The 27171-nt window shown below is 40.6% G+C and overlaps 1 protein-coding gene across 1 annotated transcript; it reads left to right on the forward strand.

The window, feature by feature from the left end:
* Positions 1–501: 501 nt before the first annotated feature.
* NUS1 (NUS1 dehydrodolichyl diphosphate synthase subunit) lies at positions 502–26879 on the forward strand. Its single transcript, XM_045188713.3, has 5 exons — positions 502–1119; positions 14436–14561; positions 15650–15799; positions 22547–22646; positions 23295–26879. The coding sequence occupies exons 1-5, from the start codon at positions 705–707 to the stop codon at positions 23383–23385; spliced, it is 882 nt and encodes a 293-aa protein (XP_045044648.1). The 5' UTR covers positions 502–704; the 3' UTR covers positions 23386–26879.
* Positions 26880–27171: the final 292 nt, after the last annotated feature.

Below are 27171 nucleotides of genomic sequence, written 5' to 3' on the forward strand. Positions count from 1 at the left end.
TCTCATCCCCACTCTTAGAAGAATTAGCTTAGCTAGAAGGTTTGACCAAAGAACAGTAGCAGGACCTCTCTAAGGGCCACGCTCCTGCCTCTGCACACACTTCCATTAAGGGACCCTGGTTGACTCCAGCATCAACACTTACTGAGGGATACTTTCCACCCCTAGGTTCTTCTGGCATTTGTAATTCCCAATTCCCTGGACGACTTTAACTGCTTGAAAACCTTTTCTGGCAGGACCGTGGGATAGTATAAGACGTCCAGGACCCAAGGGACGTTGCGTCGTTGCAATCACCCCTCCTACCTCGAGGACCTGCACCTTTCTGGGTCTTGCGCCTGTGTCAGTGGCAAACGCTTCTAAACCTCCAGGCCACCAGGGGGCGAACGGGGTCACTGACCCATCTAGCTCCCAGGCGCGCTTTCTCTCTCGCCGCGCCGGGCTAGGCCACATCTTCGAGGGCAGAGCCACGTCAGAGTTCTCCGCCGACCAATCAGAGCCGTCTCTGTGCTAGCGGGGGTGGGGCTGCCGAAGCCGGAGGAAGATGGCGGTGTGGGCGAGGTGAGGTGTAGACAGTAGGAAGGGGTTCTGACGTGGGGCACAGGGGAACGCGGAGCGATGGCTCGCGGGGGCCGCAGGGGTAGATAAAAAGCCCTCGCGCCGCGGGTGTGGGAGGGAGGGAGGGTAGGACAGCCTGGCGCCACGAGAGTATGACGGGGCTGTACGAGCTCGTGTGGCGGGTGCTGCACGCTTTGCTCTGCCTGCACCGCACGCTCACCTACTGGCTCCGCGTTCGGTTCGGCACCTGGAACTGGCTCTGGCGGCGCTGCTGCCGCGCTGCCACCGCCGCGGTCCTAGCGCCGCTCGTCTTCACGCTCCGCAAGCCCCCGGCTGTAGGCAGGAACCGTCGTCAGCACCGGCACCCGCGAGGGGGGCCGGGCCTGGGCGCCCCCCACCCCCGGCTGCGCTGGCGGGCGGACGGCCGTTCCCTGAAGAAGCTCCCGGTGCACATGGGCCTGGTGATCACCGAGGAGGAGCAGGAGACCAGCTTCTCGGACATCGCGAGCCTCGTGGTGTGGTGCATGGCCGTGGGCATCTCCTACATTAGCGTCTACGACCACCAAGGTGAGGCCTGGCGCGGGGAGGGGAACCGGGGCGCCTCCGATCGCGGGGACCTCACATCCGGCAGGTGTACCCGGGGCTCACCGCAGACCTCCCGGCTCCGGCCCCTTAAGTGCATGTTACGGTGTTAACGCTTTCGAGGGAGGGAAGCTTTATTGGACACCTACTAAGCCCCTGAATTCGATGTAGTCGCTGTCTGTACGTTTTAAAAATATTTATTCTTCATAACTCCTAAGTAAGGCAAGTGGTATCTGTATACCTTTGTTTGACAAGTGAGGAAGCTCGGTCAGCAGCAGTCACTGATTTGTCCACAGTCAAAAGGTAGCGATAGAGATAGTGAGTTGTAGCCAGTCTGTGCTGCTCTGCGGATGTGCCCTTTTATCGCACTTCCGAGTTGCTTCGGGAAGGCTCGAGGCACTGATCTGAAGTCGCGGTCGGGCTGCGGAGGATTCGCGCCCAAGCCGCGTGGTTGGGGCCGGGTGGCGTTTGCTCGGAGTTCATGCAAATTATCTGAGAGACCGGAAGGGGGGTAAAGAAAACGCACACCTGTTCTGGGGTGACCGGGGTGGGTCCGCGGTCCTCGCTGGCCACCGTGTACTTGACACAGTAATTGTCCTCTAATAATTTTGATTGAGGGCATTTTCACCATAGGGAATTCTTGTAAATACTCATCAGGTGGCTACGAACCTAAAGGATTGTGCTAATCAGCATTATTATTCTTGAAATCTTACACTTAATTCCATGGACTCTCAGGCCTGCAGGGAGTAGCCACATACTCACGGAAATGACACGGTCAGTAACAAGAAATGTCGGGAGTGAGAAACTGCTGTGGGAGGCGGAGAGCGCTCTGAATGGGGGAGCTTGAGAAGGTCCCGCAGAGAGATGGGGTTTAGGGACGAGTGAGTAGGAGGTAAGGGAGGGGAAGGCTGTAGCTGCCAGGGTTGGGTTTCAGTCAGACCCTGAAAGCAGTGGAACTTCCTTAATGATGTGGCGAACAGAGGACTTAGGAGTATTGGTGTGAAGGACACAAACTAATGTTTTATTCTCTGTTCAGTAGCTCAAATTACTGGTCTGCTCCGTAGACACTGTATTGAGTCTTCATCAGACAGGTGGTTTGAGTGGGTTTTTTTCAGAAGGGTGGGCAGAGGCCCGGCTGACTCTCAGAGGGTATTAGAGTAAACTCTGATTGCCCTGGGACCTGCCGTGGTGATGTGATGTCTGGGGAGCCTGCCGTCGTCAACGGTGATCTGCCCTGTCGGGTAAAGTTTAATATACTCCGGCTGACATTTCGCGGAACTTGCCAGAGAGCTCGGCAGAATGGAAATCATGTAGCAGATAAACACATTGCCTGGGAAACAGTAAGTGAAGCAGAAATGACAGCTAGGTAAGCCTTTAAGCTGTGTGGTGAATTAACTTAAAAGTCGATCCCTGCGTCCAGGTGAGTCTTGTGAAGCAAGGGCCTTGTACCTTCTAGTGGGAAGGAAAATGGAGAGCTAGGGGGTTGAACGCGGGACCGCCTGCTCGCACGGATGGTAGTGTTGCCACACTCACTTCCTTGCTCAGCAGTTCCGGTTGAATTGCTGGTGGAATTCAGAAGAGTCCTGTGCCATATTCACTGTAAGAAAACAATTGATAGTGAAGAGGAAGAACTCCAGCTGACCAAACACTGACTGACAGCCGAAAGGAATTTCACACAGCATTTTCAGTGAAGTAACTGAGAGCTCTTGTGTCCTAATAGAAATCTGTTTTAATTATTTCCTAAGGGACATTGTCTAAAGTAAGAGACTCTCCATTTACCGATTCTTGGTTTTGATCGATTGAGTCATTCATTTATTCATTTACCAGGTGACAGTTGGGCTTCTGTTAAGTACCAGATACTATTCCAGACAAGTGGGTGCAGCAGTGAACAAAATAGACAAAAATCCCTCTGTTCATGGAACTTAAATTTTAGTGGAAGTCTACAAATATTATAAGTTGGTGAAATATGTAGTGTATTAGATCTAAGTGTAATGAGGAAAACTAAAACAGGGAAGGGGATAAAATGTTGAAAGTGAGTGCTGGCGGTGGGGCGGAGTTTTACATGGAATGGCTTAGGAAAGCCTCAGTGACTTTTTACTTATAAAGCTTTGTTGAAATGATTTTAACTGTTTCCATATGGCAACATAATAAAGACAATCAGTGACAGATTAATTTTATTTTGGAGAACTGGCTTCTCCACCACTCTGCAGTAATCTCTGCTAAACATTTGTTGCATGTGCTCTGAAGCCGCCTGCTCTGACACGGGAATACTCTATATTCTTGGAATTCTCCAGCCAGCAGTCTTCCACCCGCAATGAGTACAGTCCCGATCCGTGTGAGGGAGCAAGCCCTGTGGGTGTGCGTGAGAAGTTCTTCTTTGCAGAGGAAGTATAGATTCCCCAGCTTTACTCAGTTTTCCCTAGCAAACTTCCATTTTAGCTATTTCTCTATAGATATTTAACTTAGAAAAAAATTCTAATCTCAGGTTTATTGAGTACCTTCTGTGATATAAAGTACTGGGGAACGATGAAGTACCAGAAATGGTGTCTCTGAAGGAGTCTACACTCAAATTAGGGATAGCTGCTAGAGATTATTACAAGCAAATATGTATATACACATGCTAGTGAGTGGAAGTTTTAGAATGAATATTCATTCTGTTTATAATTGGCTCTAAATTATATTTAATCCTTAGACTGAAAAAAATCCATTGATATTGCCCATGGTTTCACTCCTGCCAACAAACCGATTCTTTTATTTTCCATCTGCCTGCAATATTACTTGTTGTAATAATTTCTGACAGCAATTCTTTCATCCTTCAGAAATTGGAGTTGTTCTCCCAGGAATTTCTTGAGCTCAGAAATCTAGTATGGAGGGAGACGTGGCTGTTTTTTTCTTATGATTATAATTCAAGAATGACTGTAACTGGGATGGTACACAAATTGGAGTTTGGGGCTTTTGGTGGTACAGTCAGAAGGGCGCTTACACCTGCCTAGGCCTCACTGCAAGTGTGCCCAGGTCCGAGGTGCTGACACCCATTACTGTCTTCAGAGATAGGACCTGTTCGTACTGCCCAGCTAGGCCATGCTGGAACCTTGCTGTAGGGCAGTGTTTCCAAGACCCGGTCTGTGGACCCTCTCTGAGTGAGCCCCTGGGGATGCTTGTAAGAAATACAGATTCAGCGCAATTATTGATCAGACCGAATGAGGGAATGGGACCTGAGCATCTCTATTGTTATCAAAACGATACATTTGTACTCTAAAGTGTGGCCCTAATACAGGTCTTCTTGCCTTACATCAATTTTTTCATCTTCTATGTTCCTTTTTATAAGTGAGGACAAACTGGGTTGAGTCTTTTTTTGGGCGGGGGTGGTGAGTCTCAATATTACTTAGGATAGGTTTGAGTGATCCAGAGTATGGCATTGACTTCTATGTGAGAACTGGATAAAAGACAAAGGAAATCTATTTTGTAGCTCTCTTTATTGTGAATTTCACAGTTGTAAATCTGCAGAAGGTGGCTTATGAAATGGTTTTGGGGTATAGATTTCTCACACTCAGTCTCAAAAGATCTGCCCAGTGTACTGCCAGCCTTCCCAACCTATTTCTTACTATTCTGTTTGCTGTTTGCTGCATCCACAATTAGGTTCCTTGATGTTCCCTTGTCCCAAAGTGCTGCCTTCTTTTCCTGGTGAAAGCTCATCTACTTGTCAAAAGGCTGTCATGGATCCTAATGAGTCCCTCCTAATTGTCACGTCATAGGGGTTCTCTCTCTTGACTATTTCCTTCTTAGTCTTCCTCCAGCCTTGAATCTCCTAGAATTTTGTACATCTCTAAAGGTAGTTCTGTTTTGTAAAGTATTAGTCATGAGTATATGTTCCCGGATTTCCTTCCAAGATTGTAATTTCCTCAGACACCTCTCATCCTCATTTTTGTTTCTTTTATAGAATATAGCTTGGTGTTATGCATGTGGTCAGTATGTATTCCTTAAGTGGAAAGGAAGACTGCATTTTCTGTAACAAGAATAATTAACTGAGTTATAAGTTGTTTCTCAACACAAATACTACCCCGAAGCCTTAAAAAAATGGAGGAAAATGAACATAGTTTTTCCTAGTTTACTTATTTGGCACACTGACTCATGCTATCACACTTATGATTTTATTAAGTAGCATTTTCCTTATTTTGAAATAAAGAGTTGCCAGAAGTGTTGAATATTGAAATAACAGTGTGATTACACTTTAGTGTAGCAAACAAGGGAAACTAGTATACCTGGTTTTCCTTATTTGGTAACTCATTTAAAGGAGCATTCTGTGCCTAACCTTCACCTTTTTATGATTCACTTCTAGCTCAGAATTTCACAGTTGTCATAGCATTCTGGAATGTCCTCTTCTCCTTTTTCTGCCAAGGGCTAGCAGCTACCTGTCAGGAGGCTATGATAGATCCCTGTAGTCCATCGGACTGTCACCTCCTAGATAGCCTCTCTTGACTGTTCCTCCCCCACTTGTGCTGTCTTTGGAGAGTTCTGTCCTGCTTTTGTTAACTTTTGAAAGGACCTCATTGTCTGTGTGCCCTTCTATTTAACCATACTACTTGATCAATGTATAAAATAAACCTTTACTTAGTAGCCATAATTATTCTGTTGAACCCTTACTGTATACCAGATACAGTGCAAAGAGGTACATGAAATCATCAGCAGTTTTATACATCAAGAAACCGAGACTTAGAAAGCAGGAACCCACACCTAGCAAGGAGAAGATCTAGAATTTGAATCAGATTTTATTCCCAAGATTTTGTACTTAACTATTGTGCTATACTGACTTCTCTACTGGTGGGAGAATGTGACCACAGTACAATCACTTTTGGTACTATTCCTGATTGCTATGGTCATCGTAGAGCCTTGGTAAAGTGGTCCTTCTCTGCAGAGGATGGACATAATTGGCAAAAGGTATTTAAAGGGAGATAGAATTTTGTTCATACCACTATTATAAATGTTCATCCTGTAAGTCATAGGCCTCACTTTCCTTTTTTAAACAGATAAATTTAACTTTATGGGGTTCCTGCTTTGTATGGAACTATTTATTTGTTAGGTGAGCAGAGTCTGTAAAGATAATTGCATTTTTTAAGTATTTAATAAGAAGCTGAGAAACTCTGAGGCCTGTTCATTTTACACATTTCTTTAGCTGAAGAGCTGGGACTTAAAACCCAGCACTCATTCTGTTAGACAGTGCCACCGTCACGCGTATCTGCTCCCTTTGCTACAACATGCTCATTCCAGTATAATTGTTTTTGATGAGGTTTCCTGGGGCTTTCTCGTGAAGTAAAACTGTTTAGTGGGTTATAAGATTTATTTTATGACTACTTCATTCATCTAAAATTTTAGTGGCAGTTTTTTTTAAATTTTAAATAATTGCTTTATAAGTGTATGTTTTCCTGTCTGAAGTTTGCCTTTAGTAGTGTTATAATTTGATTGTTAGAGGATTAAATGAGGGTAGCCATTAGGTAACTTACATAGATGTTTAGTTTAAAAAGAAAAAAGGTAAGGTACTTTAATGACTGCAGTTATTCCTAAAGAGGTGTTACTTTAATTCCATCATTGGAGAGATGCTTCTCAACTAAGAGGTATTTTTTCAGTGTTTACCTCACTTTTCTCCCCTTTGCTTCCCTTGTCCTTATAAATACTTGATGTTGGATTTTTTTTTTTTTAAATCTGCCTCTATAGAAGGAACGAATAAACACAGTAAAAATTTGAATATCAGATTAGAAAATATATTAAATGAGACTTTTAAAAGTCTCATTTTATAGAATTGTTTATTTCTCATAAATTTTAAAGGAGGCTAGTATTTAAGGGATACAGATAAGATTTGCTGGTTGAAGACTTGTCTAATTAAACTCCTTGTTTAAGTTGAAAAAAGTATTTCATCGTGGCTTTATGACCCAGTGAATGTGTCATGCTTGAGTGTGGTATAGGTAGTCTAAATATTGAAACCTGTGATTCTAAAATGTTGTTTTAACTAGTATAGTAGACATTTTTGAAGACTCCAGTGAGGCACTGGAAAACGGTATATAATCTGTTGGGAGGTGGGTAGGGTGTACATACCCAATTCTGGAAAACGGTGTATAAGCTATTAGTAGGTGGGTAGGGCATACATACCCAATTCCCTTTCTTTGAAATACTTTTTCTCCAGGCCCCTGTGACACACATGGTTGGATTTACTCCTTTCTCACTGCCTTTTCCCTCTTAGCCTTATGTCTGCTTCTCCTCGTTTGTCCCACTTCCAGATGCTTGAGTGCCCTAGAGTTTTGTGCTGTATGTATGCCCTTGTCTCTCTGTTGTTCATTGTTCCCTCTGTCTTCTAGATCAGGGCTCCACAAAACTTTTTCTTAAAGGGACAGCTAGTAAATACTTTAGGTTGAGTGTGCTATATGGTCCCTACGTCAACTACTCAACTCTGCTGATGTAGCCAGAAAGCAGCCATGTGGCTGTGTTCCAGTAGCAGCAGTTTGCTGATCTCTGCCTTGCTCTCAGTTTTTCCTGTCTCAGAACGTACTATTGCCTTCCAGCCAATTGCTAAACTAAAACTTAGATGTCACTTATAGGTCTTTTCCTACACCATGTTCCACCTGTAGTCTGTCAACAGGTATCCTTGGTTTTACTGCTAGAATATATCCCAAACTTTTCACTTGTTTGGATTCTCCATTGCAGCTCCCCGAGGTTGTTACTTTCTTTTGCCTGGATTATTGCTATAGTCTCCTGATTGGTCTTCATTTTTATTCTGGCCCCTGTACGGTAGCCCCTCCCCCTTATCACGGAGATGGATCCATTCCAATACCCCCTGAAACTGCAGACTGTACCAAATCCTATGTATACATTATAGTTTTTCCTATTCGTACAGTCATGTGTCACTTGATGATGGGGATGGGAATATGTTATGAGAAGTGTGTCTTGCTGTTAAGTGATTATGTTGTTGTGCAAACATAGAGTGTAGTTACACAAACCTTGATTGTATAGTCTGCTACACACCTGGTCTATATGGTACAGCCTGTAAATATACCCGAGCATAGAAAAGGTGCAGTAAAAATCCAGTGTCAAAGAGAAAGTGTGTGTGTGTGCATGCTGGTGGGGCAGGAAGAGGCCTGGAGGAAGGCTCCCTAGGAGGGGGAGTGGGCGTCAGTAGTGGGGAGAGGGAAGAAAAACAAAGGGAGAAAGAGATGAAGGAGACCCAGAGACATAAAGCTCGAGATTCAGAAAAAAAATATATGTATATATGTACATATATATATTTTTTATATATAATGAAAGGGAGTGAAGAAGGCGGGGAGAAAGGAGAGAGCGAGGAACTGGACAAGGTGGAAAGAGATAAAGACAGAAGGAAGGGAAGGGAGTTTGTGTCTAGGAAGAAGAGTGTGTGCTTGTGTCTTTGTGCAGGGAGTGGCAGGGCAGGCTTCTGGGCTCCCCACCTGGCCAACTCCTGGCCCCTAGCCATGGGTAGGCACAAGGGATTAGACAGAATGCGGAGTCTTTTTTAAAAATTTAAATTACCCAGAGCAGCTGAATTCAAAACCTTAGGTCCACCTTTCTCTTTCAGCATTGCAATTAAACTTTTTGTTTACAATCCATTGTAATCTTATGGGATCACCATCTTATATGTGACCTGTCTGTCACTGAACATTGTTATGCAGTACATGAGTGTACATACCTGTGACTCAGTTTAATTTATAAGTTGGGCACGGTAAGAGATTAATAATAACTGACAATAAAATAGAGTAACTCTACACTGAAATGAAAGTTATGTCAATGTGGTCTCTCTCTCTGATAACCTATCTGATAACCTGGACCACTGCTAGGTGACTAGTGGGCGGGAAGCCTGTACAGTGTGGATAGGCGGGACAAAGGGATGATTAACAGTCCTGGGCAGGATGGAATGGGATGGCATGAGATTGCATCAGGCTACTCAGAAAGGTAGCAATTTAAGATTGATGAGTTGTTCATGTCTGGAATTTTTCGTTGAATATTTTCAGACCATGGTTGACCTCGAATAACTGAAACCTTGGAAAGCAGGGAGGCTACTGTATAATCAATCCATTCTTCCCCCACCAGCAAAGTGATCTTTTTGATCATTCAAACTATGAATAAAACCTTCTGACAGCTTTTTATTGTACTTGGAATGTTTCTGAGCTCGTGACCAAGGCCTACAGACCTCTTCGGGATAAGACCTTTGCCTACATCTCTGATAATTCCCCTCTTTGCACTTAATTTCTGTGTTCATTGGTAATACCGTCATGTTTTTCTCCTTGAATATGGTGAAAACCTAAATGCCAAGGGCATTTGCAGTACCTATAATGGTAATGATTTTAGCTGGGGAAGTATTGATTTTTGTATTTTAGGAGCTAAACAACATCAGCAGACCTTTTTTGTTAAATAGTGTAATTATTTAATTAATCATGAAATTAGCGCCAAGGAGAAGGACACATGTCATACAGGTGAAAGCAGGGTACAGAATTGCATGATCACATGTTCCAGGGTTACACACGCATGTGGGCAAAGGCTAGGAAATAATAAAAACTGGAAGTAGTTGTGTTATAATGGCAAGGTGGATGGATGGGTAGGGACAGTCCTTTATTGTCTCAACTTTGAACATCTTACATAGTTTTTAGCATTAGAATGTGAAACAAGTATTTCTTGGAATATAAAAAGAAGTAGATTTGGCTTTCAAAGTACATAGTTAATGTTTATTAAGAAACACCAAAAACATTATAGTCTTTCTGAGGTCCAGCTTTCCTAGCCTAATGTTTTATTCTTGGAAATTGTAAAATTTTTTTGTTCTTCCATATATCTTTTATGTACACACATATATATGTACACACACATATATTTAATGCAGTTTATACTTGGAAAATTGAGAGATAGCACATGAGATATACTTGTAGAACAAGAAAACTATGTCAAATTCTTTAAATAATTATTGCAAAAACTTATTTTATATTCCAAGTCATTCTTAAGGAATTTAAACAAACTCTAGTCCTAGCTTTTTTCCAAAGATAATGTTCATTTGTAAAAAAGTCGGTTCTATTTTGTGGAGTTTAACTTTTTTGAGAGAAGAATTTGAAATTTAATAGTAAAGTGGATTTATCATTCCATATCAGTGTCAGGAATAGTTACTGAACTGAATAATTAGAAACCTGGAGACCTGGATTTCATGCCAAATTATTAGATTCCTGGCCAAGGACAATTGCTTGACCTTTCTGGGTCTTAGTTCCTCATCTGTAAAAGAATGGGATGAAATAATTCTTGCCTCTTATTACTACTATGTAATTCTGTAAAATACAGTTTTTTCAAAACTTTGAGTATTTGCAAATGTTTATCTCTTAGATCTGTTATTCCTGAATGAATGTAGTCTCGACCACCTTTTACATAAAATGATTTTGTGATAGTTTCTTTACTTTTATTATATCATTTTGGCTTTATTTTAGATTCTATGAAAGCAAACAAGGTAGATTTTGATATGAGAGAAAGAATCTCCATATAAACTAGGATATTGCTAGAGGAATTGCCTCTCTTAATCAGAGAGGCATACTTATATCTTGTTGCATTTCTTGTGTATCATGTGAAGTGGACATGTAGCCTTGAATCTGAAGAATATCGTAAGCTGATAATCTTGTCCATGTGTAACTGAGATCAGTACCATAGAGTAAAATCAGATTTCTTGATGGGGGTCAGTCTGTGAGGCATCAGGAGCCTTGCTGTTAGCTGTCTTATCTGTGCATTTAGCATATCTCAGAAACTACTTTTTAACAATTTCATTTCTTTATCCAAATCAGCTAGGACAGAGGTTCTGTTTAAAATAACGTTATGAAAGAAAGTCTTTGTAACTACATCTCTGTGTAATATTATTCTTATTTGACAGAATTTCTGCCTGTGTGCAATAAGGAAGTATCTACTTTTATTGTGACAGGTTCCTGGAAACTAAAAATTCCATTCAGTGACATGTTCGTTTAGGTTTTCCTGTTCTTAGGTGACATTTTGTGTACAGATAATTCAGTTTATTAAATCACATTGAACTCCTGCTATGTGGAAGGTGCCCTAGGGGAAAAGAAATGAGTAAGATACCAGTTCACAACTAAGTACAGTTTAGTAGGGGAAGGCTAAGCTATAATTATAATAAAAAGTAGAATATTGGTCTGTTAAAGAGTTTGAGCAAGATGTGTGTATTTGGAGGCTGTGAAAGTCTGTCAGGAGGACAGGCACATCTGGCTGGGGTTGAGGATATGTGACATTTCAGCTGGCCTGTGAAGAATTAGGAGAATGTTACAATGTGGTAACATTGTGGTAATGTTACAGTGTGGCTGCGTAGGTAACATAATAATCGAGAGGTTGGCATCTCTCCCTGTGTTTTTGGAGGAATATAAGGCAATCTAATTTGCTGGCAATATGGCACTGTAGAGAAATAGAAAGATTCATTTATTTCATAAATATAAATTATTTCCACCTGCCAAGTGTGGAAGCATAGGCTGGAATGTTAATGCTGATCTGAGCAGCTTGTTCTTCAGTTCTTCATATATGTTCAGTATGTGGGGAGCCATTGAAGATATTAAAGTTGGAGAGTGCGGGATGGAAGATGTATCCAGGGAAGATTAATCTTGGAGTCAGTCTAGTGATAAATGAGAAGAGGCAGGAAAGACACATTAGATGGTGGTTGTAATATTATAAGGAAGACTATTGCTCGAAACAGTAGCAACAGTGGACAAAAGGAAATGGGTACAGGAAACATTGCTGTAGAAGAGTGAATGGGTTCTGTGTATTAATGGGACACTGGTGGAGCGGTGCTGATCTCTCCGGAGAGTAGGGTACATGCCCGGGGTGACTGGGCATGTGGGGATGCCTTTATTAGAAATAGAACAGAAGAAGGGCTGTGGTTTTTATTTGTTTATTAATTAATAAAAGCTTTACAGCAGTTATGATTTTAAATCACCTATTGTCCCATCGTTTACTCTTACATTGCCTATTCTCTTCCAGACCTTATCCCTAAATGCATGTTTCACATTCCACCCCACCCCACCCTTTTTTAAACTTGATGTAATATAAATGCTTGAGAGCTAGCTTTAAAAGGTAGGCTGCCGTGTTTAGATATGTTCATTTTCAGGTGCTTACAGAACTTTTGGGTAGGATTAGATGTTTGAATGAACTGGAAATGAAAGAACCCAAATGCTGATCCTGTTTTTACTTAAAATGTTAAGGTTTTGTTCATCGTGGATGTTTTGCATTAATGTTAAGTTTTTAAAGATAATGTATTGTTATTACTTGTCTTCATTACTGAGTTTTGGGCACCCTCTTAAAATTTGCTTCACTCATCTTACCCTGTCCTGGTCGGGATTGGATTTAACATCCTTTGAGGAAGTAGGATCAGAGAAGGGGGAGTGCGGGAACAAAGAGAGATGGCTGAAGGACAGCCTGCGGTGGGGGTGGGGTCTTGCTCTGGGTGTGGGTGTTACGAAATGTAATCTTTTATCTTTCCAGTTTAGAGTCTTCAGGATTGCAAGCTTTTATAAGGAGCCACATCCTTAGCCCCTCTGCTCTTTTCCATGTAAATGTCTTTACCTTTGGGAATTTTATTTATCGTTTCTTGTGTGTGTGGCTCTCACCTTACTGAGAATGAGACGCAAATGTCATCTCCTTACCTACATCTCCTTCCTCCATTTTTTTTTTATTTCACCTTCCCAGCCCCACACCAAGAAAATTCTCCTAGTTCTTTAGGGGCCAGCTGACAAGTCACTTAACCCTAAAGAGGCTTTCCCAACCCCCCCCCCCCCCCTCCCCGCCAGTCTCTGTCCTGTTCTTTCAGTAGGTGGTGTTTGTTGTCTGTTCTGTACCAGGCACTATGTGAGCCCTAGTAAACAAAACAGGTAAGATTTCTACCCATGGGGTACTTACGTGACGACCTCTTCTGAACATCCTCTCCTCATGTCCCTTAATCACTTTTATGATAAATTCTTACCTAAATATTCTGTAATGACCTATGTAAAACTACACTTAATCTTTTCCTTCAAACCAGTTCTCTGTAGAATTTCCCTACTTTAAAAAAAAAGAAAAAAAGTATGTTCACATTTTCTGTTACCAAGGATTAAAGTCATGGAATTTTCTGTGTTCACTTCTGATTAAAGCATGCTCTTCATTCTGTCAATTTTTCCTTTGTAATGAATCCTTTTCCATTGCTCCATCAACTTGTGTATGGACCACTGCTGTAGTCTGCTGACTGGCCTTCACTGCACTGTTACCGGGTTAATTTTCCAGAAGACATACATTTCCACACATTCCACATTGCTCAGAAATTGCCGGTTAGCCATTGAGCAAAGTGGAATAAAAATTGGGACTATCCCCTTGCCCCCTTCCTCAGATTCCTCGTGCCAGCAGCATTTGTCTGTCTTCTGAGCACTCCATGTTTTTTCTTAAGCATTTTCTCCCTCTAAATATCCTCCCCATTTCCCTCTCTCAAGTCTTGCTTATTTTACAGAGCCTTTCCCCTACCAAAGGAGACTGCTTTTATCTTTGACCTGCTATTACACGTTTTCTACCAAGTTGGCATTTATGTACAGCATATTCAGCAGCTTCTGTGCTATTTTATTACGTATTTACGATGTTCTCTTCCCCAGTTAATCTTTGAATTGTTTTCAAATCATATGTGACTTGGCAAAGGCCAAAAAGGCTATGGACATTAGAAAGTTGGCTTCTCTGAAAATAGCCAAAATACTGCTATTTGTTTTTAGTTAGAGCTCTTTATATTTTTATGTTAAATGTATGTCACATAGTTCCCTCATCCTTCTTGATGATGTGATAGTTCAAGTTTTAACTTTCTGTGTATGGTTGGAGGATCAAAAGCAATTTTACAGTGTATATTTCCATATTAGATTGAATTCACTACATTTCGTTAGTATGGGTTCTGGGCCATCGAGGCAGTTTAGAAATTGTTGGACCAAACCTTTAAGGACATCACATCTCTGTTTCTTAACTTGTAAATAAAGTTGTCAAATAAATGATCTCTTAAAATTTCTTTCTAGTTCTAAATTTCTGTCATATATATATTGACAGTAAGTATTTACCCCTGTTTTGTTTTTTGTTTAGCCTGAAGCCGAGCTCTTGTATTAACAAAGTTTTGTTATAGTTTCCTTTCAGATTCTAGTTTAGAATTAGTCATCACTACTTCATTTGGAATATGTTCTGGATCCAGCATTTTTTTGTAGCAAACATACAGTAATTATTAAAGAGGATAAATTACTCATGTTGGGATTTACTTGTTGTTGTTGTTTTTTAAGGTATTTTCAAAAGAAATAACTCCAGATTGATGGATGAAATTTTAAAACAACAGCAGGAACTTCTGGGCTTAGATTGTTCAAAATACTCAACAGAGTTTGCAAATAGTAATGACAAAGATGATCAAGGTAAGCTTAATAGCAACTTGAATATCTAACTGGCAGACGTGTTTTGTGTCCAAGGCAAATTCTGTCACTCACTGATTTATTCATTTTGCCCTGTTAGTCTTTGTTGTCACCATCTTTAATCATCAGGGTTAGTCTTTTCTTTATTTTGTTAATAATTTTCAGGAAAAGATAAAATCATGACTTCCGCCCAGGCCAGTGTGGCTCAGTTGGTTGGGCATTGTCCCGCAAACCGACAGGTCACAGGTTTGATTCCCAGTCAGGGCCCATGCCTGGATTTTGGGTTTGATCCCAGTTAGGGAGCGTGCAAGAGGCAACTGGTCAGTGTTCCTCTCTCACATCGATGTTTCTCTCCCTGTCTTTCTCTCTTGAATCAATAAAAAGAAAAAATAAATAATTAATGACTTTCATAGATATTAAAAAATGCACACATGTTAAAGATTTTCTTTAACTCATAAGCCACCAGAAACCAAACAGATTTTATAATCAGTTCAAAAGAGAATCCAAAGAACAGACACATTGCTAGATCTAGAATATTGAAATGGTTTTTCTGTGGGGCTGGCAGGAACCTCTATGGATAGGAATTTGGCATTGCTATCACTTACCTAGATTCCTGTCAGTTGTAAAATAGCTTTGATAGAGTCATAAATTTGATAAGGTGCTATGTGCTGTAGACTGCATGTTACACTAAAATATATTTTTTGTCTTTAGTCTTTTTTTTTTTGTCTTCAATCTTGTGTTATCCTAACTGTACTATGATTGTAGATGCTGTTTTAGACTTACAGAAATTGTAATATACCCTATATTTAAAATTCCTGTTTGCTAGAGGATTTATTCACAGATACAAGGTCATTCTGAGTACTTTAAAAAGAAGGTGGGATATAAATACCTACACAAATGTGATGTGTGGGTTCCTTCAGAGGAAAGTAGTTTAAGTATGTTTTGATATGGAAATTGAAGGGCTTAAATTATTCCAATTTACAGTAAGAATGATACATTTATTTTGGCCTGAACTTAAGTATCTTGAAACCGATTTTGAAGTATATCTGGAAGAAGGTGTTTTTTAATATCTTGTTTGTGTTTTCCTCCAGTGTTAAATTGCCAATCAGCAGTGAAGGTCCTGTCCCCAGAAGATGGAAAAGCAGATATCGTGCGAGCTGCTCAGGAATTTTGCCAGTTAGTAGCCCGGCAGCAACAGAAACCCACAGATTTGGATGTACATATGTTAGACCGTTTACTTAGTAAGTCGTATATATTTGTTTTTAGTTTTCTCCCACAGATATACAGTGTAAAGAAGAATATCTAGGTTCCTTTCACATTCTCAAGCCTGATTTTGTTGTTGTTATACATGTTATGTTTCTGAAGTTTAAAAATCCTATGTGATAATGGTTTTGAAATAATGAAGTTTGTAGTCAGCTTGTTAATGGCAGAAAAATGGCACCAGGTGTTAACTTTGGTTCAGCAGCCTCAGTTCTTAAGTTCTGCTTGAAAAGAATTCAGAGCCAAGGAACTCAAACTATGAGGTTTGTCCAGAAGGTATCTAGCTGTGTAATATGAAAACGAGAGACATTTATTGAAGAAGATACCAGAAACTTGTACATAGGACAATGACACCTCAGTTCCCTCAAAGGAAGCACCTTGGGACCTCACACAAATCTCCCAATCACCATCAGCTGCCCCATCATATTTTCCTGAATGTCATCAATGGTCTGAAATCTCTTCCCTTTCAAAGATGATTTTAGTTTTGGGAAAAGCCAGAAGTCACAGGGTGCCAAGTCTTGGGCTCTATGGGGGGCTGAGTTACCTGGGTGATTTGATATTTTGCAAAAAAATTACATGAGGTGTGATGCGTAAACTGCATGTTCTTGTGATGAAGCTGCAAATTACCAGATGCCCATAGTTTCCGTGGAGGAATGTTCAAGCTTAACCAAAATTTGATGCAGATTCATTGCTCTACTCAGTCATTTTGAATGCTCTAGCCACACAGCACACATGCTCACCCAATGGCGTCTACCCCCCACAGGCTAGTACAGTGAAGTCCCATTGCTCACGCATGCACATTCCAGTCCATTCTCCTTGGCTGCCAGGTTACATGGATGTCGCGCAAACTGTTCTTAGATTAACAATGGCTGGACTTTTTCCGGACAGACTTGTATAAAGAAAAGTTTATTTACAAAGTTGCAGTGGTAGTAGAAGGGCCCTTGGAGCTTAGACGGGAGGGAGAGAGATGTGTGCCTGTAGGGACAAAAGTGTCAGAAGAAGAGTGGGCATGCTAGGGGTTGGGAGCACACCCTTGGGGAAAGAAGGGGGTGGGGAAAGGCAAAGGTATGTTTCTTAGAGTTGTGCTGGGTCCTCCCTCTTGAGTGTCTCAGGGGAGGATCTTAACATTCATCAGCTTTCTAGGTGCGCCCCTTTGTGGTCTCCACTGATTGTTGGCACCAGAGGGTCATTAGTGCAGCTGGTCCTGGTGTTAGCCATGGTGTCACTCCCTCTGATTTTGCTGTTTCTCTGGTCCTGGAGCTGAAACAAAGCTGAAGCTTAGATGTCATCTTACAGGGGTTAATGCTTAAGGGAATGGACATTCAAGGGCTTACAGTTTTGCCCAGTTGCTAGGCCCCTGGGGCTCTCTGCCCTGGTGACCCTCTACCTGGCCCGTCGTTTCTGCTCTCATGCCTCTCTGACTGCCTACTACAAACTCACTTGCATAAGGACTTACTGGGAACGAAGGCAGACCTGAGAAGATTTTTGTGGGGAATGGTGAATATTCTTAAAAAGAGGACTTCTGCTTGTTGGCCTTCCTTCCCGTGGGAGGTTTTCCTACACCAATAATGGATTTTTCTAATTTTCCAGACACCCTCTTGTTGTCCACCAATTCAGTTTAATTCCAATACTAGCCACCCAGAGTTAGTGTCGGATTCTTCCAGGTTTAAGGGCTCAGTCTTACAAGACTGCTCCCACTTTTGACGCCAGTTGCAATTCTCCGGCCACCCGTATGTACTTCAGATCAGCTGGCTATAAATAAGGGGTTCCCAGGACTCCCTCCTAAGGTTTGATAATTTGCTAGAATGGCTCACAGAACTCTAGGAAGGCACTCATGTTTATCGGTTTGTTACAAAGGATACAACTCAGGAAGAGCCAAATAGAAAGGTGTGCGGGGCAAAGGTGTGGTGGGGGGTGGTGGTAATGCTTCCTCTGGTGTTGGTATCTGGTAACCATGCCCTCTTCAGGTACACCGCACTCATTGTGTTTACCAACCAGGACGCTCTCCGAATCCTGTCCTCTAGGCGGGGCTTATGGAGGCTGTATTTCCGGGGCACCATTGATGAAGTCGTGGGCCATTATTGATTGAGCTCAATCTCCAGCCCCTCTCTCCTACCTGAAGGTGGCTGAAAGTTACAACCCTCTAATCACATGGTTAATTCCTTTGGCAATGGCCCCAGTCCTCAAGCTCTCTAGGGGCCTACCAAGAGTTAGCTTGTTAGCATAAACTCTGCTGTGGCTGAAAGGGGCTTATGAATAACAGAAGATTTTCTTCTTACCTCTATTACCCTGGAAATTTGTGGGGTTTTAGAAGCTCTGTGGGAAACTGGGACAAGACCAAATATGTATTTTTTATTATACTATAATATCACTCCCCTCGCCTCCCTGTTTCTGGTTGGAACTCTCTATTAAGTTTGAACTTAATAGCTATTTAGGAAGCGATCCCAAGAATGTAACCTTACTGTTATCTATGACTCCTTTTTTAGTGTTCCTTATTTTGCGGTATATCAAATATACCACTGTCACTGTATTTGTCAGGTTATACCAGATGTAACATTTTACCTCTTTTTCCTCAACTGTTTATATAAAAGCCTTTAGTTTGTTTATTCCCTCCGCAGCGCCCTAGGAACTTTTTGCCTTAACTTTGCGGTCCTCCTGTTCATAGCGTTGCACCTTGATCCTTTTGAAGAAAGGCAGTACTTCTAACAAATTTGTGTCCATTGATAACTTCGATAGACATACGGTTTTTGTTCATTCACATAGTCTTCGCTAACCTTAGTTATTAGTCATGCATTTTCTGCCTTACGTATTTTGGAGAAGTGCCTCAGTACTGAGCCCGGGTGTTGCCTTCGGGGGTTGTGGGCGATGATAAGTGAAAATGTGTGTGGGCTGTAAGTTAACTCATTAACCTGGCAGAAGCAGACACTCTGAATATTGTCACTCCCAAAGGTTCCCTTGTGACTTCAGGTGATCGCTCCCTTCCTACCCCCTACTTGAGGCAACTGCTGATCTGTTTTGTGACTATAGTTTAGCTTTTTCTAGAAATCTTATATAAATAGAATAATGTGTAGTCTTTTATGGCTTGCTGTGTTTACTCAGCATACTTTTGTGGTTCATTCATATCACATGTATTAGTAATTCATTGCTTTTTATTGGTGAATAGTGCTTTGTTTGATGACTACACCACATTTTGTCGATACCATTTGGTTTGTTTGAGTCCTGCTCTTGCGACCATTCACATACAGGTGTCTCTGTGGCCATGTTTTCCTTTCTCTCGGGTAGATGACTTACAATGAAATTGCTGGCTTAGGTGGTGAGTGAATATTTAAGTTTTAAGAAACTTACAAACTGTTTTCCAAAGAAGGTCTACAATTTTACATCTCACCAGCAAAATAAAAAATAAAGGAACCTAGATTCCCCACATACTGCCCAAGATACAGCATTGTCAGTTTGGGGTTTTTTGTTTTGTTTGTTTTAGTTTTAGCCATTCTAGTGGCTGTGTAATAGTATCTTGTGGTTTTAATTTATATTTTCCTAGTGATTAATGATATTGAACACTTTTCACATGCTCTTTGTCATTTGTTTAAATCTTTTGCCTATTTTTAATGGGTTATTTGGCTTATTGATTTTTAAGAGGTCTTTATATATTCTGGGTATAAATCTTTTCAGTGACAAGGTATATGATTTGCAAATACTTCCAGTTCTTGGCTTACCTTTTTCTTAATGGTTTTATTAAAGAATTTAATTTTTTATAAAATCCAGTTTATCAATTTTTTCCTCTGTGGATCATGCATTTGGGGTCATATCTAAGAAATTTTTCCCTAATTCAATGTCACAATTATTTTCTCCTGTATTTTCTTCTAAAGTTTTTATAGCTTTAGCTATTGTATTTTAGTCTCTAATCCATTTTGACCCAATTTTTGTGAATGGTGTGAGGTACCGGATACCAGTTTTTCTCCCACCACCATTTATTGAAAAGACTAATCTTTCCCCGTCGTATTACTATGGCTCCTTTATTGAAAATCAGTGCATCATAAATCTGCAAGTTTATTTCTAGGCGTTCCATTCTGTTCCATTGGTCTGTATTCTGTTCTTGTAATGCTACACTGTGTTGATTACTGTAACCTACCATGGTAAGCTTTGAAATCAGGTAGTAAGTCCTTCAACTTTGATATTCTTTTTCAAAGGTTTGTTTTGTACTTGGGGTCGTTTGCATTTTCATATGCGTTTTAGGGTCAGCTTGTCAATTCCTCATCCCTCCTCCCCAAATGAAAAAAAAAAACAAACACCTCTTTTGATAGGGACTGAATTGAATCTAAAGCTCAGTTTGGGGACAATTGCCAACAGTATTGAGTCTTCCAATTTTTAACATAATATGTCTCTCAATCTATTTGGGCCCTAATTTTTCTTTTAACAGTGTCTTGTAATTTTAGGCCCTGATTGGTGTGGCTCAGTGGGTTGGGTGTTGTACCACAAAGCAAAAGGTTGTCTGGTTCGATTCCCAGTCAGGGCACAGGCGTAGGTTGTGAGTTCCGTCCCTAGTTGTATATGAAATGCAGCAAATTGATGTTACTCTCTCACATCAATGTTTCTCTCCCTCTCTCTCTCTCTCCCTTCATATGTCTCTAAGAAATAAATAAATAAAATCTTTAATGTTTTATAATTTTAGGATACAGGGTTTCCACTTCTTTTGTTAAATTTATTCCTATGTGTTTCATTCTTTTTGATACTGTGTGTTGGTTAATGGGATTATTTTCTTTATTTTCGGATTGTTGGTACTATATGGAAATACAATTGGCTTTTTTATTACTGATTTTGTGTCTTTCAACCTTGCTAAAATATATTAATGGTTCTTGTAGTTCCTTTTGTTGAGTTTTACGATTTTCTAAGTATAAGATTGTGTTTCTGTAAATACAGATTACCACTGCTGTCTCTGCTTTTCTATTTTTAATTTTATTTTTTAGTCTGACTTTCTGTGTCCACATAGTTTAACGTGTCAGGCAGTAATCTGCACACTGGTTGTGCTCAACACCCTGAGTTTGTAAGGTTTCTAAGTCTTTGTGTGATGTTGGAGAGTACATTCAAATCAGTTCGCATGTCTCCTTGGCTTTTATATTTCACTGGCCTTTCTTGTCACTCCGCATTAGTTACCTTTCCTCCCCCGTCCCATCCTCCTCCCTCTGTGTGTGTAGTTTCCCCATCAGCCATGAATCTGTGAGAGCTTATCCGAGCCCTTATTTCCAGGATCTCCCTGTTAAATTTCTGGCCCTTATACTGCTTGCCCTAACTGGGGCTACATCCTCAGAGGAACAACGCTGTGGGTTTTCCTCATTCGTTCCCTTTCGAGTTTGTCACTTTTAGCTAGCAAAACCATAGTTTGTCCCTGCCCCCCTGCTCATAGCAGCCAGTTCCAAGTTGGGTCCCTGTCTTTTGGCTGCAAGCAGCAAACCTGATTACCTTTTGCTGTCAGCCTGTGCTGGTGAACTGCAGTTCTCTCCCGTGGGTTGGGAGTAAAGATGTGAGCGTTGGGAGCATTCCTAGGCAGGAAAGCCCAACCAAGGTGCTTATTATTCTGAACTTGAAGCTCTAGCTGCTATTTTTCATTTTGTTTTGTTTTTGTAAAGAATAAAAGTCTTCTGCTGCTTAGTGTCCAGTTCCCCTAAGTAATTGGTTTTGTCTAGTTTAATACTTTTTTTTTTTTGGGAGAGTATTTATCACATCCTTCATACCACATCAGCAGGAAGTCCCTTCTTGTTATTATTATTACTATATTTTTAATAAAGAAGATTTGCTTTTCAGCAGGCAGAGGAATATGTGTTCTACTTAATCCATTCACTCTACCAACATGGACTTTTAAAGGGACTTTGTTATGAAAATAATTCTTTATTACTACTGGATGGACCTGCCTAATGTAGTCTCCTTATTTTATAATTGAAGGAACTGAGCCCTGGGGGGGGCTGTGTGACAGGAAAGTTAGTGACAGACTTAGGTTACAAGGTCATTGTTGGAACCTGTGTGTCTCGGACTGTAGCCTCTTTTAGACCCGTGACTTATTTTAAGATTTATTTTACAGGAGTTCAAATATCTTTATCTCCCCCTGCCCCGGCATTTTTTTTTTTTTAAGTGAGGTTGTAAAGCAAAAAATGGCCATGGCTTTGTCTTCTTTTCCCCTTCTAGGGGGCTTAGGCTCTGGGGAGCACTGAGAATATTTGTACTATGTAGTTGGGAGTTAGTCATTCTGGGTCCTTAGCTATAAAGATGAGGGGCATGGTAGAAGGAAGGAGAGTAGATAGGTACTTTTAAAGTTTCTTTTCTTCTGAAGTTGTTTGCCTCTGACCAGAATAAGCATTTGTGCCCTTAAAGCAATGTGGTCCCCAGGACGTCATGAGAACACTTAGAGTCTCACAAGATGAGTCTTCAAAGCGATGAAATCTGGCGGAGGGAGGCTGGGTGCTACCTGTAGGGTTCAGGATGGGAGTTGGGTTATCCCTCTTTATCAGGTAATCAGTCCAGTTGAATGAACTTACAGAGAAAACGTCACATTTGGAAATGACATAGATATGAAAGTGTACATTGGGCAGTGGGATGAGGGTATGGACACATACAAGTAAAGCATCCGAAGAGGACTGGTACTCACGCCATAAGAAGCTGATGTGATGAACAGACTTTGCTCGGGTCATCTAATTTGTGAGCAGTGCATGTTAAGTTTGTGTGTGTTTCTTCCCAAGGTTCAAGTGGCTTTCCTGATCCTGATGTAGTACTGAAGTTTGGGCCTGTGGAGAGCACGTTAGGCTTTCTTCCCTGGCACATCAGGTTGACTGAGATTATGTAAGTACTTAAAATTGTACTGATGCTGGTTCGGTCCAGCAAGAGTTTCCTGAGCCCCACGCTGTGCTAAGGTTTGGTGGGAATGCCCAGAGAATTAGAATCCCGGACCCTCTGGTTGTATGTTCACTTTGCTTTAAAGTCCTTCTCTTCACACGGTGACTGCCCCTTGAGCAGCTGGAAGTGGTGGGGAAAACACGGTTCATTCTCTGGTTCCCCACCGCACGGCGGCGGCACAGCAGCGTGCAGGGGTGCAGTGCGGCTCTGCCAGGGGCGTTTCATAAACTGTTCAGGGGGCGCCAGCTTTACTCCCTGAAACTCGGACAGAGACCAGTTTCTGAAGTAAATTTGAGTGGAATTCTTTATTAATGTACCTCCAGTTTCATTAATCCAAACTTACGCTTTAAGAGGTTCTGAATCTCTGTCTCACTACATGTTGCTTTTCTCTTCCTGTGGAAAAAGAGTGTTTTTAACTTGAACTGTTTCACTTTGAGTTTAACAGTCATTTAGGAGAAATGGTTCGCATTCTCCATGCCTGTAGTTTACTTTCTTCTCTCCTTAACCTCTCTTCTGGTCGTTACCCTTCTGGTTCCCGCTCCGAATCATAGTGTGTCATCTAATTGCCTTTTCTCCCCTGTGCTTTCTTTTCAGTTCTTTGCCTTCCCACCTAAACATCAGATATGAGGACTTTTTCTCAGCACTTCGTCAGTATGCAGCGTGTGAGCAGCGTCTGGGAAAGTAGCAATCCCTGGTTGCATAATACGACTTCAGGCTTTGGAGAAAAGGACCCAAGTGACTCTGATGTTTACAAAGCACCTATGAAACCCAGTATACACCTAGTTCATAATCCTCATAATTTATCAACAAACACAAAGAAGTGTCTTACTTGAGAGTATGTGTGGGTGTGTGTGTGCGCGTATGCATGTGTGTGTGTGTGGAAATAAACTTACAAATGGGAAGTAGTGGAGAAGGGAGTACATGGACTTGCACCTTTGAGCAAATAGCAGTAATGTTATAGGAGCTGAAATTTCAGCTTTAAAGGCTTCGGCCCCAACTACTTCCTTGTTTTTCTAGGGAGAGGAGTGGGTGTTTAGAGCCGTTAGATTATTATTATTTTGGGGGAGGGGAGGGGAATCACTTTTTTTTTTTTTTTAGTCTTTCCTGGTGACCAAACTTTAATTTTTAAGAATAATATATTGACTTATTAAATGGAAGCTTTCTACGTTTGAGGGATTTCCGGAGGAATGGAGTTCTGCGTTGTTCACATGTTAAAAACTTGCTCACCTGTGGAGCGGAGGGAACACCTGTTTTCAGATATCCGTCCATTTTCATCTCATCGTTGTGAGCCCTGTGACTCCAGAGTATTCATCTGCTGTCTTTGTTCTGGGGTGTGGGGATCATTTGAAAAAGAACTCTTACAACACTGAAATGCAGAATTAAAAAAAATAAGTATTAACGCAGTTCAAAAAAGGTGAAGTTGTAATCTTAAAAGTAAAGGTGGAAAGTTTCCTAAAAAGGAAAGAAGGTTTGGATTTTCTTTTGTTTGGTGGGCAGTGTGCTACATAGTATCCAAAGTTGGTTAAAAAATGTTGCCATTAACTATGTTTATTTAAAATAAACATTTGAGGGAAGTTACAAGGCAGCTCATTTCTCGAAAGTAACCCGCTCCTCTCTGGGATAGCACATTCAGGACCACGGCAGTGCCCGGGACTTGGCGCAGGAAATCCTGATGGCGCCTGTGGAACAGACCTCTGAGTGAGGCTGACGCCTGCGTAGGTAATAAAACATCACCAAAGTCTACAAAAGTAAATTAATTTTACATGTTCTCTCTCATGACAGAGAACAGCACTGGTTCTGTTGTTTTTTAAATGAATAATTTTTTGATAGATGTTTCATATTTCTTTCTTCACTGATGATCCTTGGACAGAAATCATTCTTTATATTTGGACTGTTTTCAGAAAAGTCTTAACAAGTGTGTAGTAGTTACATGAAATTGTACATTTAGAATGGGGGCGTTTAAATACCAGGTCTCAGAAGTCGGAAAAGTAGAGGAGAGGACTGGATTTGTAAAGCGAGTTCTGGAATTCCTTGTCAGATTCTGAAGATAGGAAGAGTAAATGTTTCAATTTTAGATTACAAAACCCCATTTATGATTTTAAAAATATACTTGAAATAAAAGGATTAAACTAAATCTTGGTTTAGTGACATTACTTGGCACTTCATAGTTCTTCGTACATTGTAAGACTTTTTTTTTAAGTCAGCCTATTGCTAAAAGTTTTGTGTGAAGCTACAACGCATCTCTAAGCTTTACCAGAGAATTTTTGATTTCTGTCCCCCTCTACTGTGATCCATACTCTGTTGAGGTTTTTTTTTTTTTTTGGCCTTAGTTTAAGACTGGATTTATGCCTTTTATAAATATGTGTCTTTTTTAAACATTCTGGAATATGTATAGCTTTAATGAATCACATTTAATGGGCCCAACTGAAGTGATTTAATATTTGTAAAATGAAATTAGTAAAACAAAATACCCAGTGGAATATAGCCAAAGTCGCTAAAGGTTTAATAGTTGTCTTTGTACTTCATTTTCTTCCATTTTATAGGTGTGTAGCGTCACACATCGGAGTAAATCTATAACCTGTGACCTGAGTCTGTTATAGTCCTAGGAAGAGTCCCTTAAAAGAAGTCACTAAAGATTCCGAATTCAGGTGTAGGCATTCCAGATACTTCTCAGGAGCTCAGTTACTAGTGCGATCTCCACAACTTGAATGGCATTGGTCATTCCCTAATTCCTGCCGCAGTTATCACTAGTTATGCGTTATTGGGGCTCCCTTAGCACTCCCAAGAAGGAATGAAACTTTTAAAGTGTTTCCTGTTTTTATGTCTATTGGGGGATATTATTTTTAAATTGTTTCTACTTGACACCCCCCCACAATGGAAAAGTTATCAGATTAGACCCACATTATAAGCAGCAGCTTAGAGCATAGCAGGAAGTCAGGGGGTTTGAATTGCAGCCCCAATTCCGGTTTGGCTTTGTTTCTTAAAAAGGATTACTGTATAGAGTTTGACAGCTGGTTTTGATGTGAATAGCAAGTTGTGGTACATTGTTACTAAGACTTAATAATGCCTGTTAAAAGAGAGACTTGTCGGTCAGTGCCAAACACACTGTGCATATCTACAGTTACTCTTTGAATGTATGATACTTGACAGCTCCCTCCTGTTGCGTGATGGCACCATGTAGAGTCAGGTCCTTGTGATGTTTCGTGTGGCTGTAGACTTCGGTGACATGTAAATAATGTGTAAAGCAAGTTTTTATGATTAAGGAATCAAATTTATTGAATTTTATGATTGAAATTTGAAATTTAACGTGTATGAACAAAAACAATAAAAGAATATACTCTTTTCATGGACTATGTATAGTATTATCTGAATGCTACATTTATTCTAAACGTTTAGGACTTGCAGAAATGTGGTTAGAGACTCCTAGGACTGGATAACAATAACTATTTTTTTAGATGCTATGTTCTCAATGAAATATTCTCATTTCGCCCAGGTTAAACATTTGGAATCTTACAATGTTACTTGATTTTTGCTATATAACAGCAGTATACAATTTATCTTCGCCATTGCTGGAATTATCAGAATTCCACAGTAGTTAAGACCCGAATTGACTTTTGCCGAACAGGGACTGCCGCATTTAGAATGTATACGTGCCCCCTTTGGAAAGAAACTGGGCAGCTGCGGTCGAACCAGAAAATGAGAGGGTGAGCGCTCCCATCCATCCTGCGGTGCGAAGCGCTTCATTTTCGGACTCGACTGTCTAATTATACGCATATCTTACGGCTTTATGCATAATTTTAATCTGAAATCAAATGTTTCAAAGATCACATTTTAACTTTGGTTAATAGGAAATGCCTTTAACAAAAATTAGTGTAGGAAAAGTTCAGGATAGTTTGAAATAATCCCAGGAAACACATTAATATCCACAGTTGTCCAAGAATCCTAGCTGATAAAATTGGTGGAAAGGGGAGTGCAAAACCAATTTGCTTAAGGTTTAGAAACCCTAATTTATTGTAGAATAAAAAAAGAATTTGGGGACCTGAAGATAAATAACTTACAATACCATCGCTCATCAATACATTTTGGGTGACAATCCTAGAATTCTTTTGTACTTATATTTTAAAAAAATGGATCCTACTGTAACAGGTTTAATAAAGAGATTCTTTTTAAACTATGAAATGGGAGTTTTGCATTCTGTGTTGTATTTTGTTACTGTGTTTGGATATAAACAATTAAGTTATATTAGCATGTGATAAAATGTTTAGAAAGAATTGTAGTTCGCATTCAGTTATCCTGAATGAATGTTTAACCTTGGTCCGAATGCTGCAGCTGATTCAGTATGCACTGCCCTTCTACCTTCTAGAGATTCAGTGACTATAATTCTGGCATCTGGATTCACATCCAGATGATGGCAAAAAATCAAAATTAGATACACTCTCAGATCAAACTATCTGCTGTTGACCATAGTTAT

The sequence above is a fragment of the Desmodus rotundus genome, chromosome 11 (assembly GCF_022682495.2).
Source record: "Desmodus rotundus isolate HL8 chromosome 11, HLdesRot8A.1, whole genome shotgun sequence".
Classification (NCBI taxonomy): Eukaryota; Metazoa; Chordata; class Mammalia; order Chiroptera; family Phyllostomidae; genus Desmodus; species Desmodus rotundus.

Bases quoted from the DNA above. Each gene is read 5' to 3' on its own strand.
- NUS1 (XM_045188713.3), top strand. From the start codon at position 705: ATGACGGGGCTGTACGAGCTCGTGTGGCGGGTGCTGCACGCTTTGCTC. The intron at 15,800-22,546 runs GTAAGTCGTATA...TTTCTTCCCAAG, and splicing joins TATGTTAGACCGTTTACTTA to GTTCAAGTGGCTTTCCTGAT. The intron at 22,647-23,294 runs GTAAGTACTTAA...CTTTCTTTTCAG, and splicing joins ATCAGGTTGACTGAGATTAT to TTCTTTGCCTTCCCACCTAA.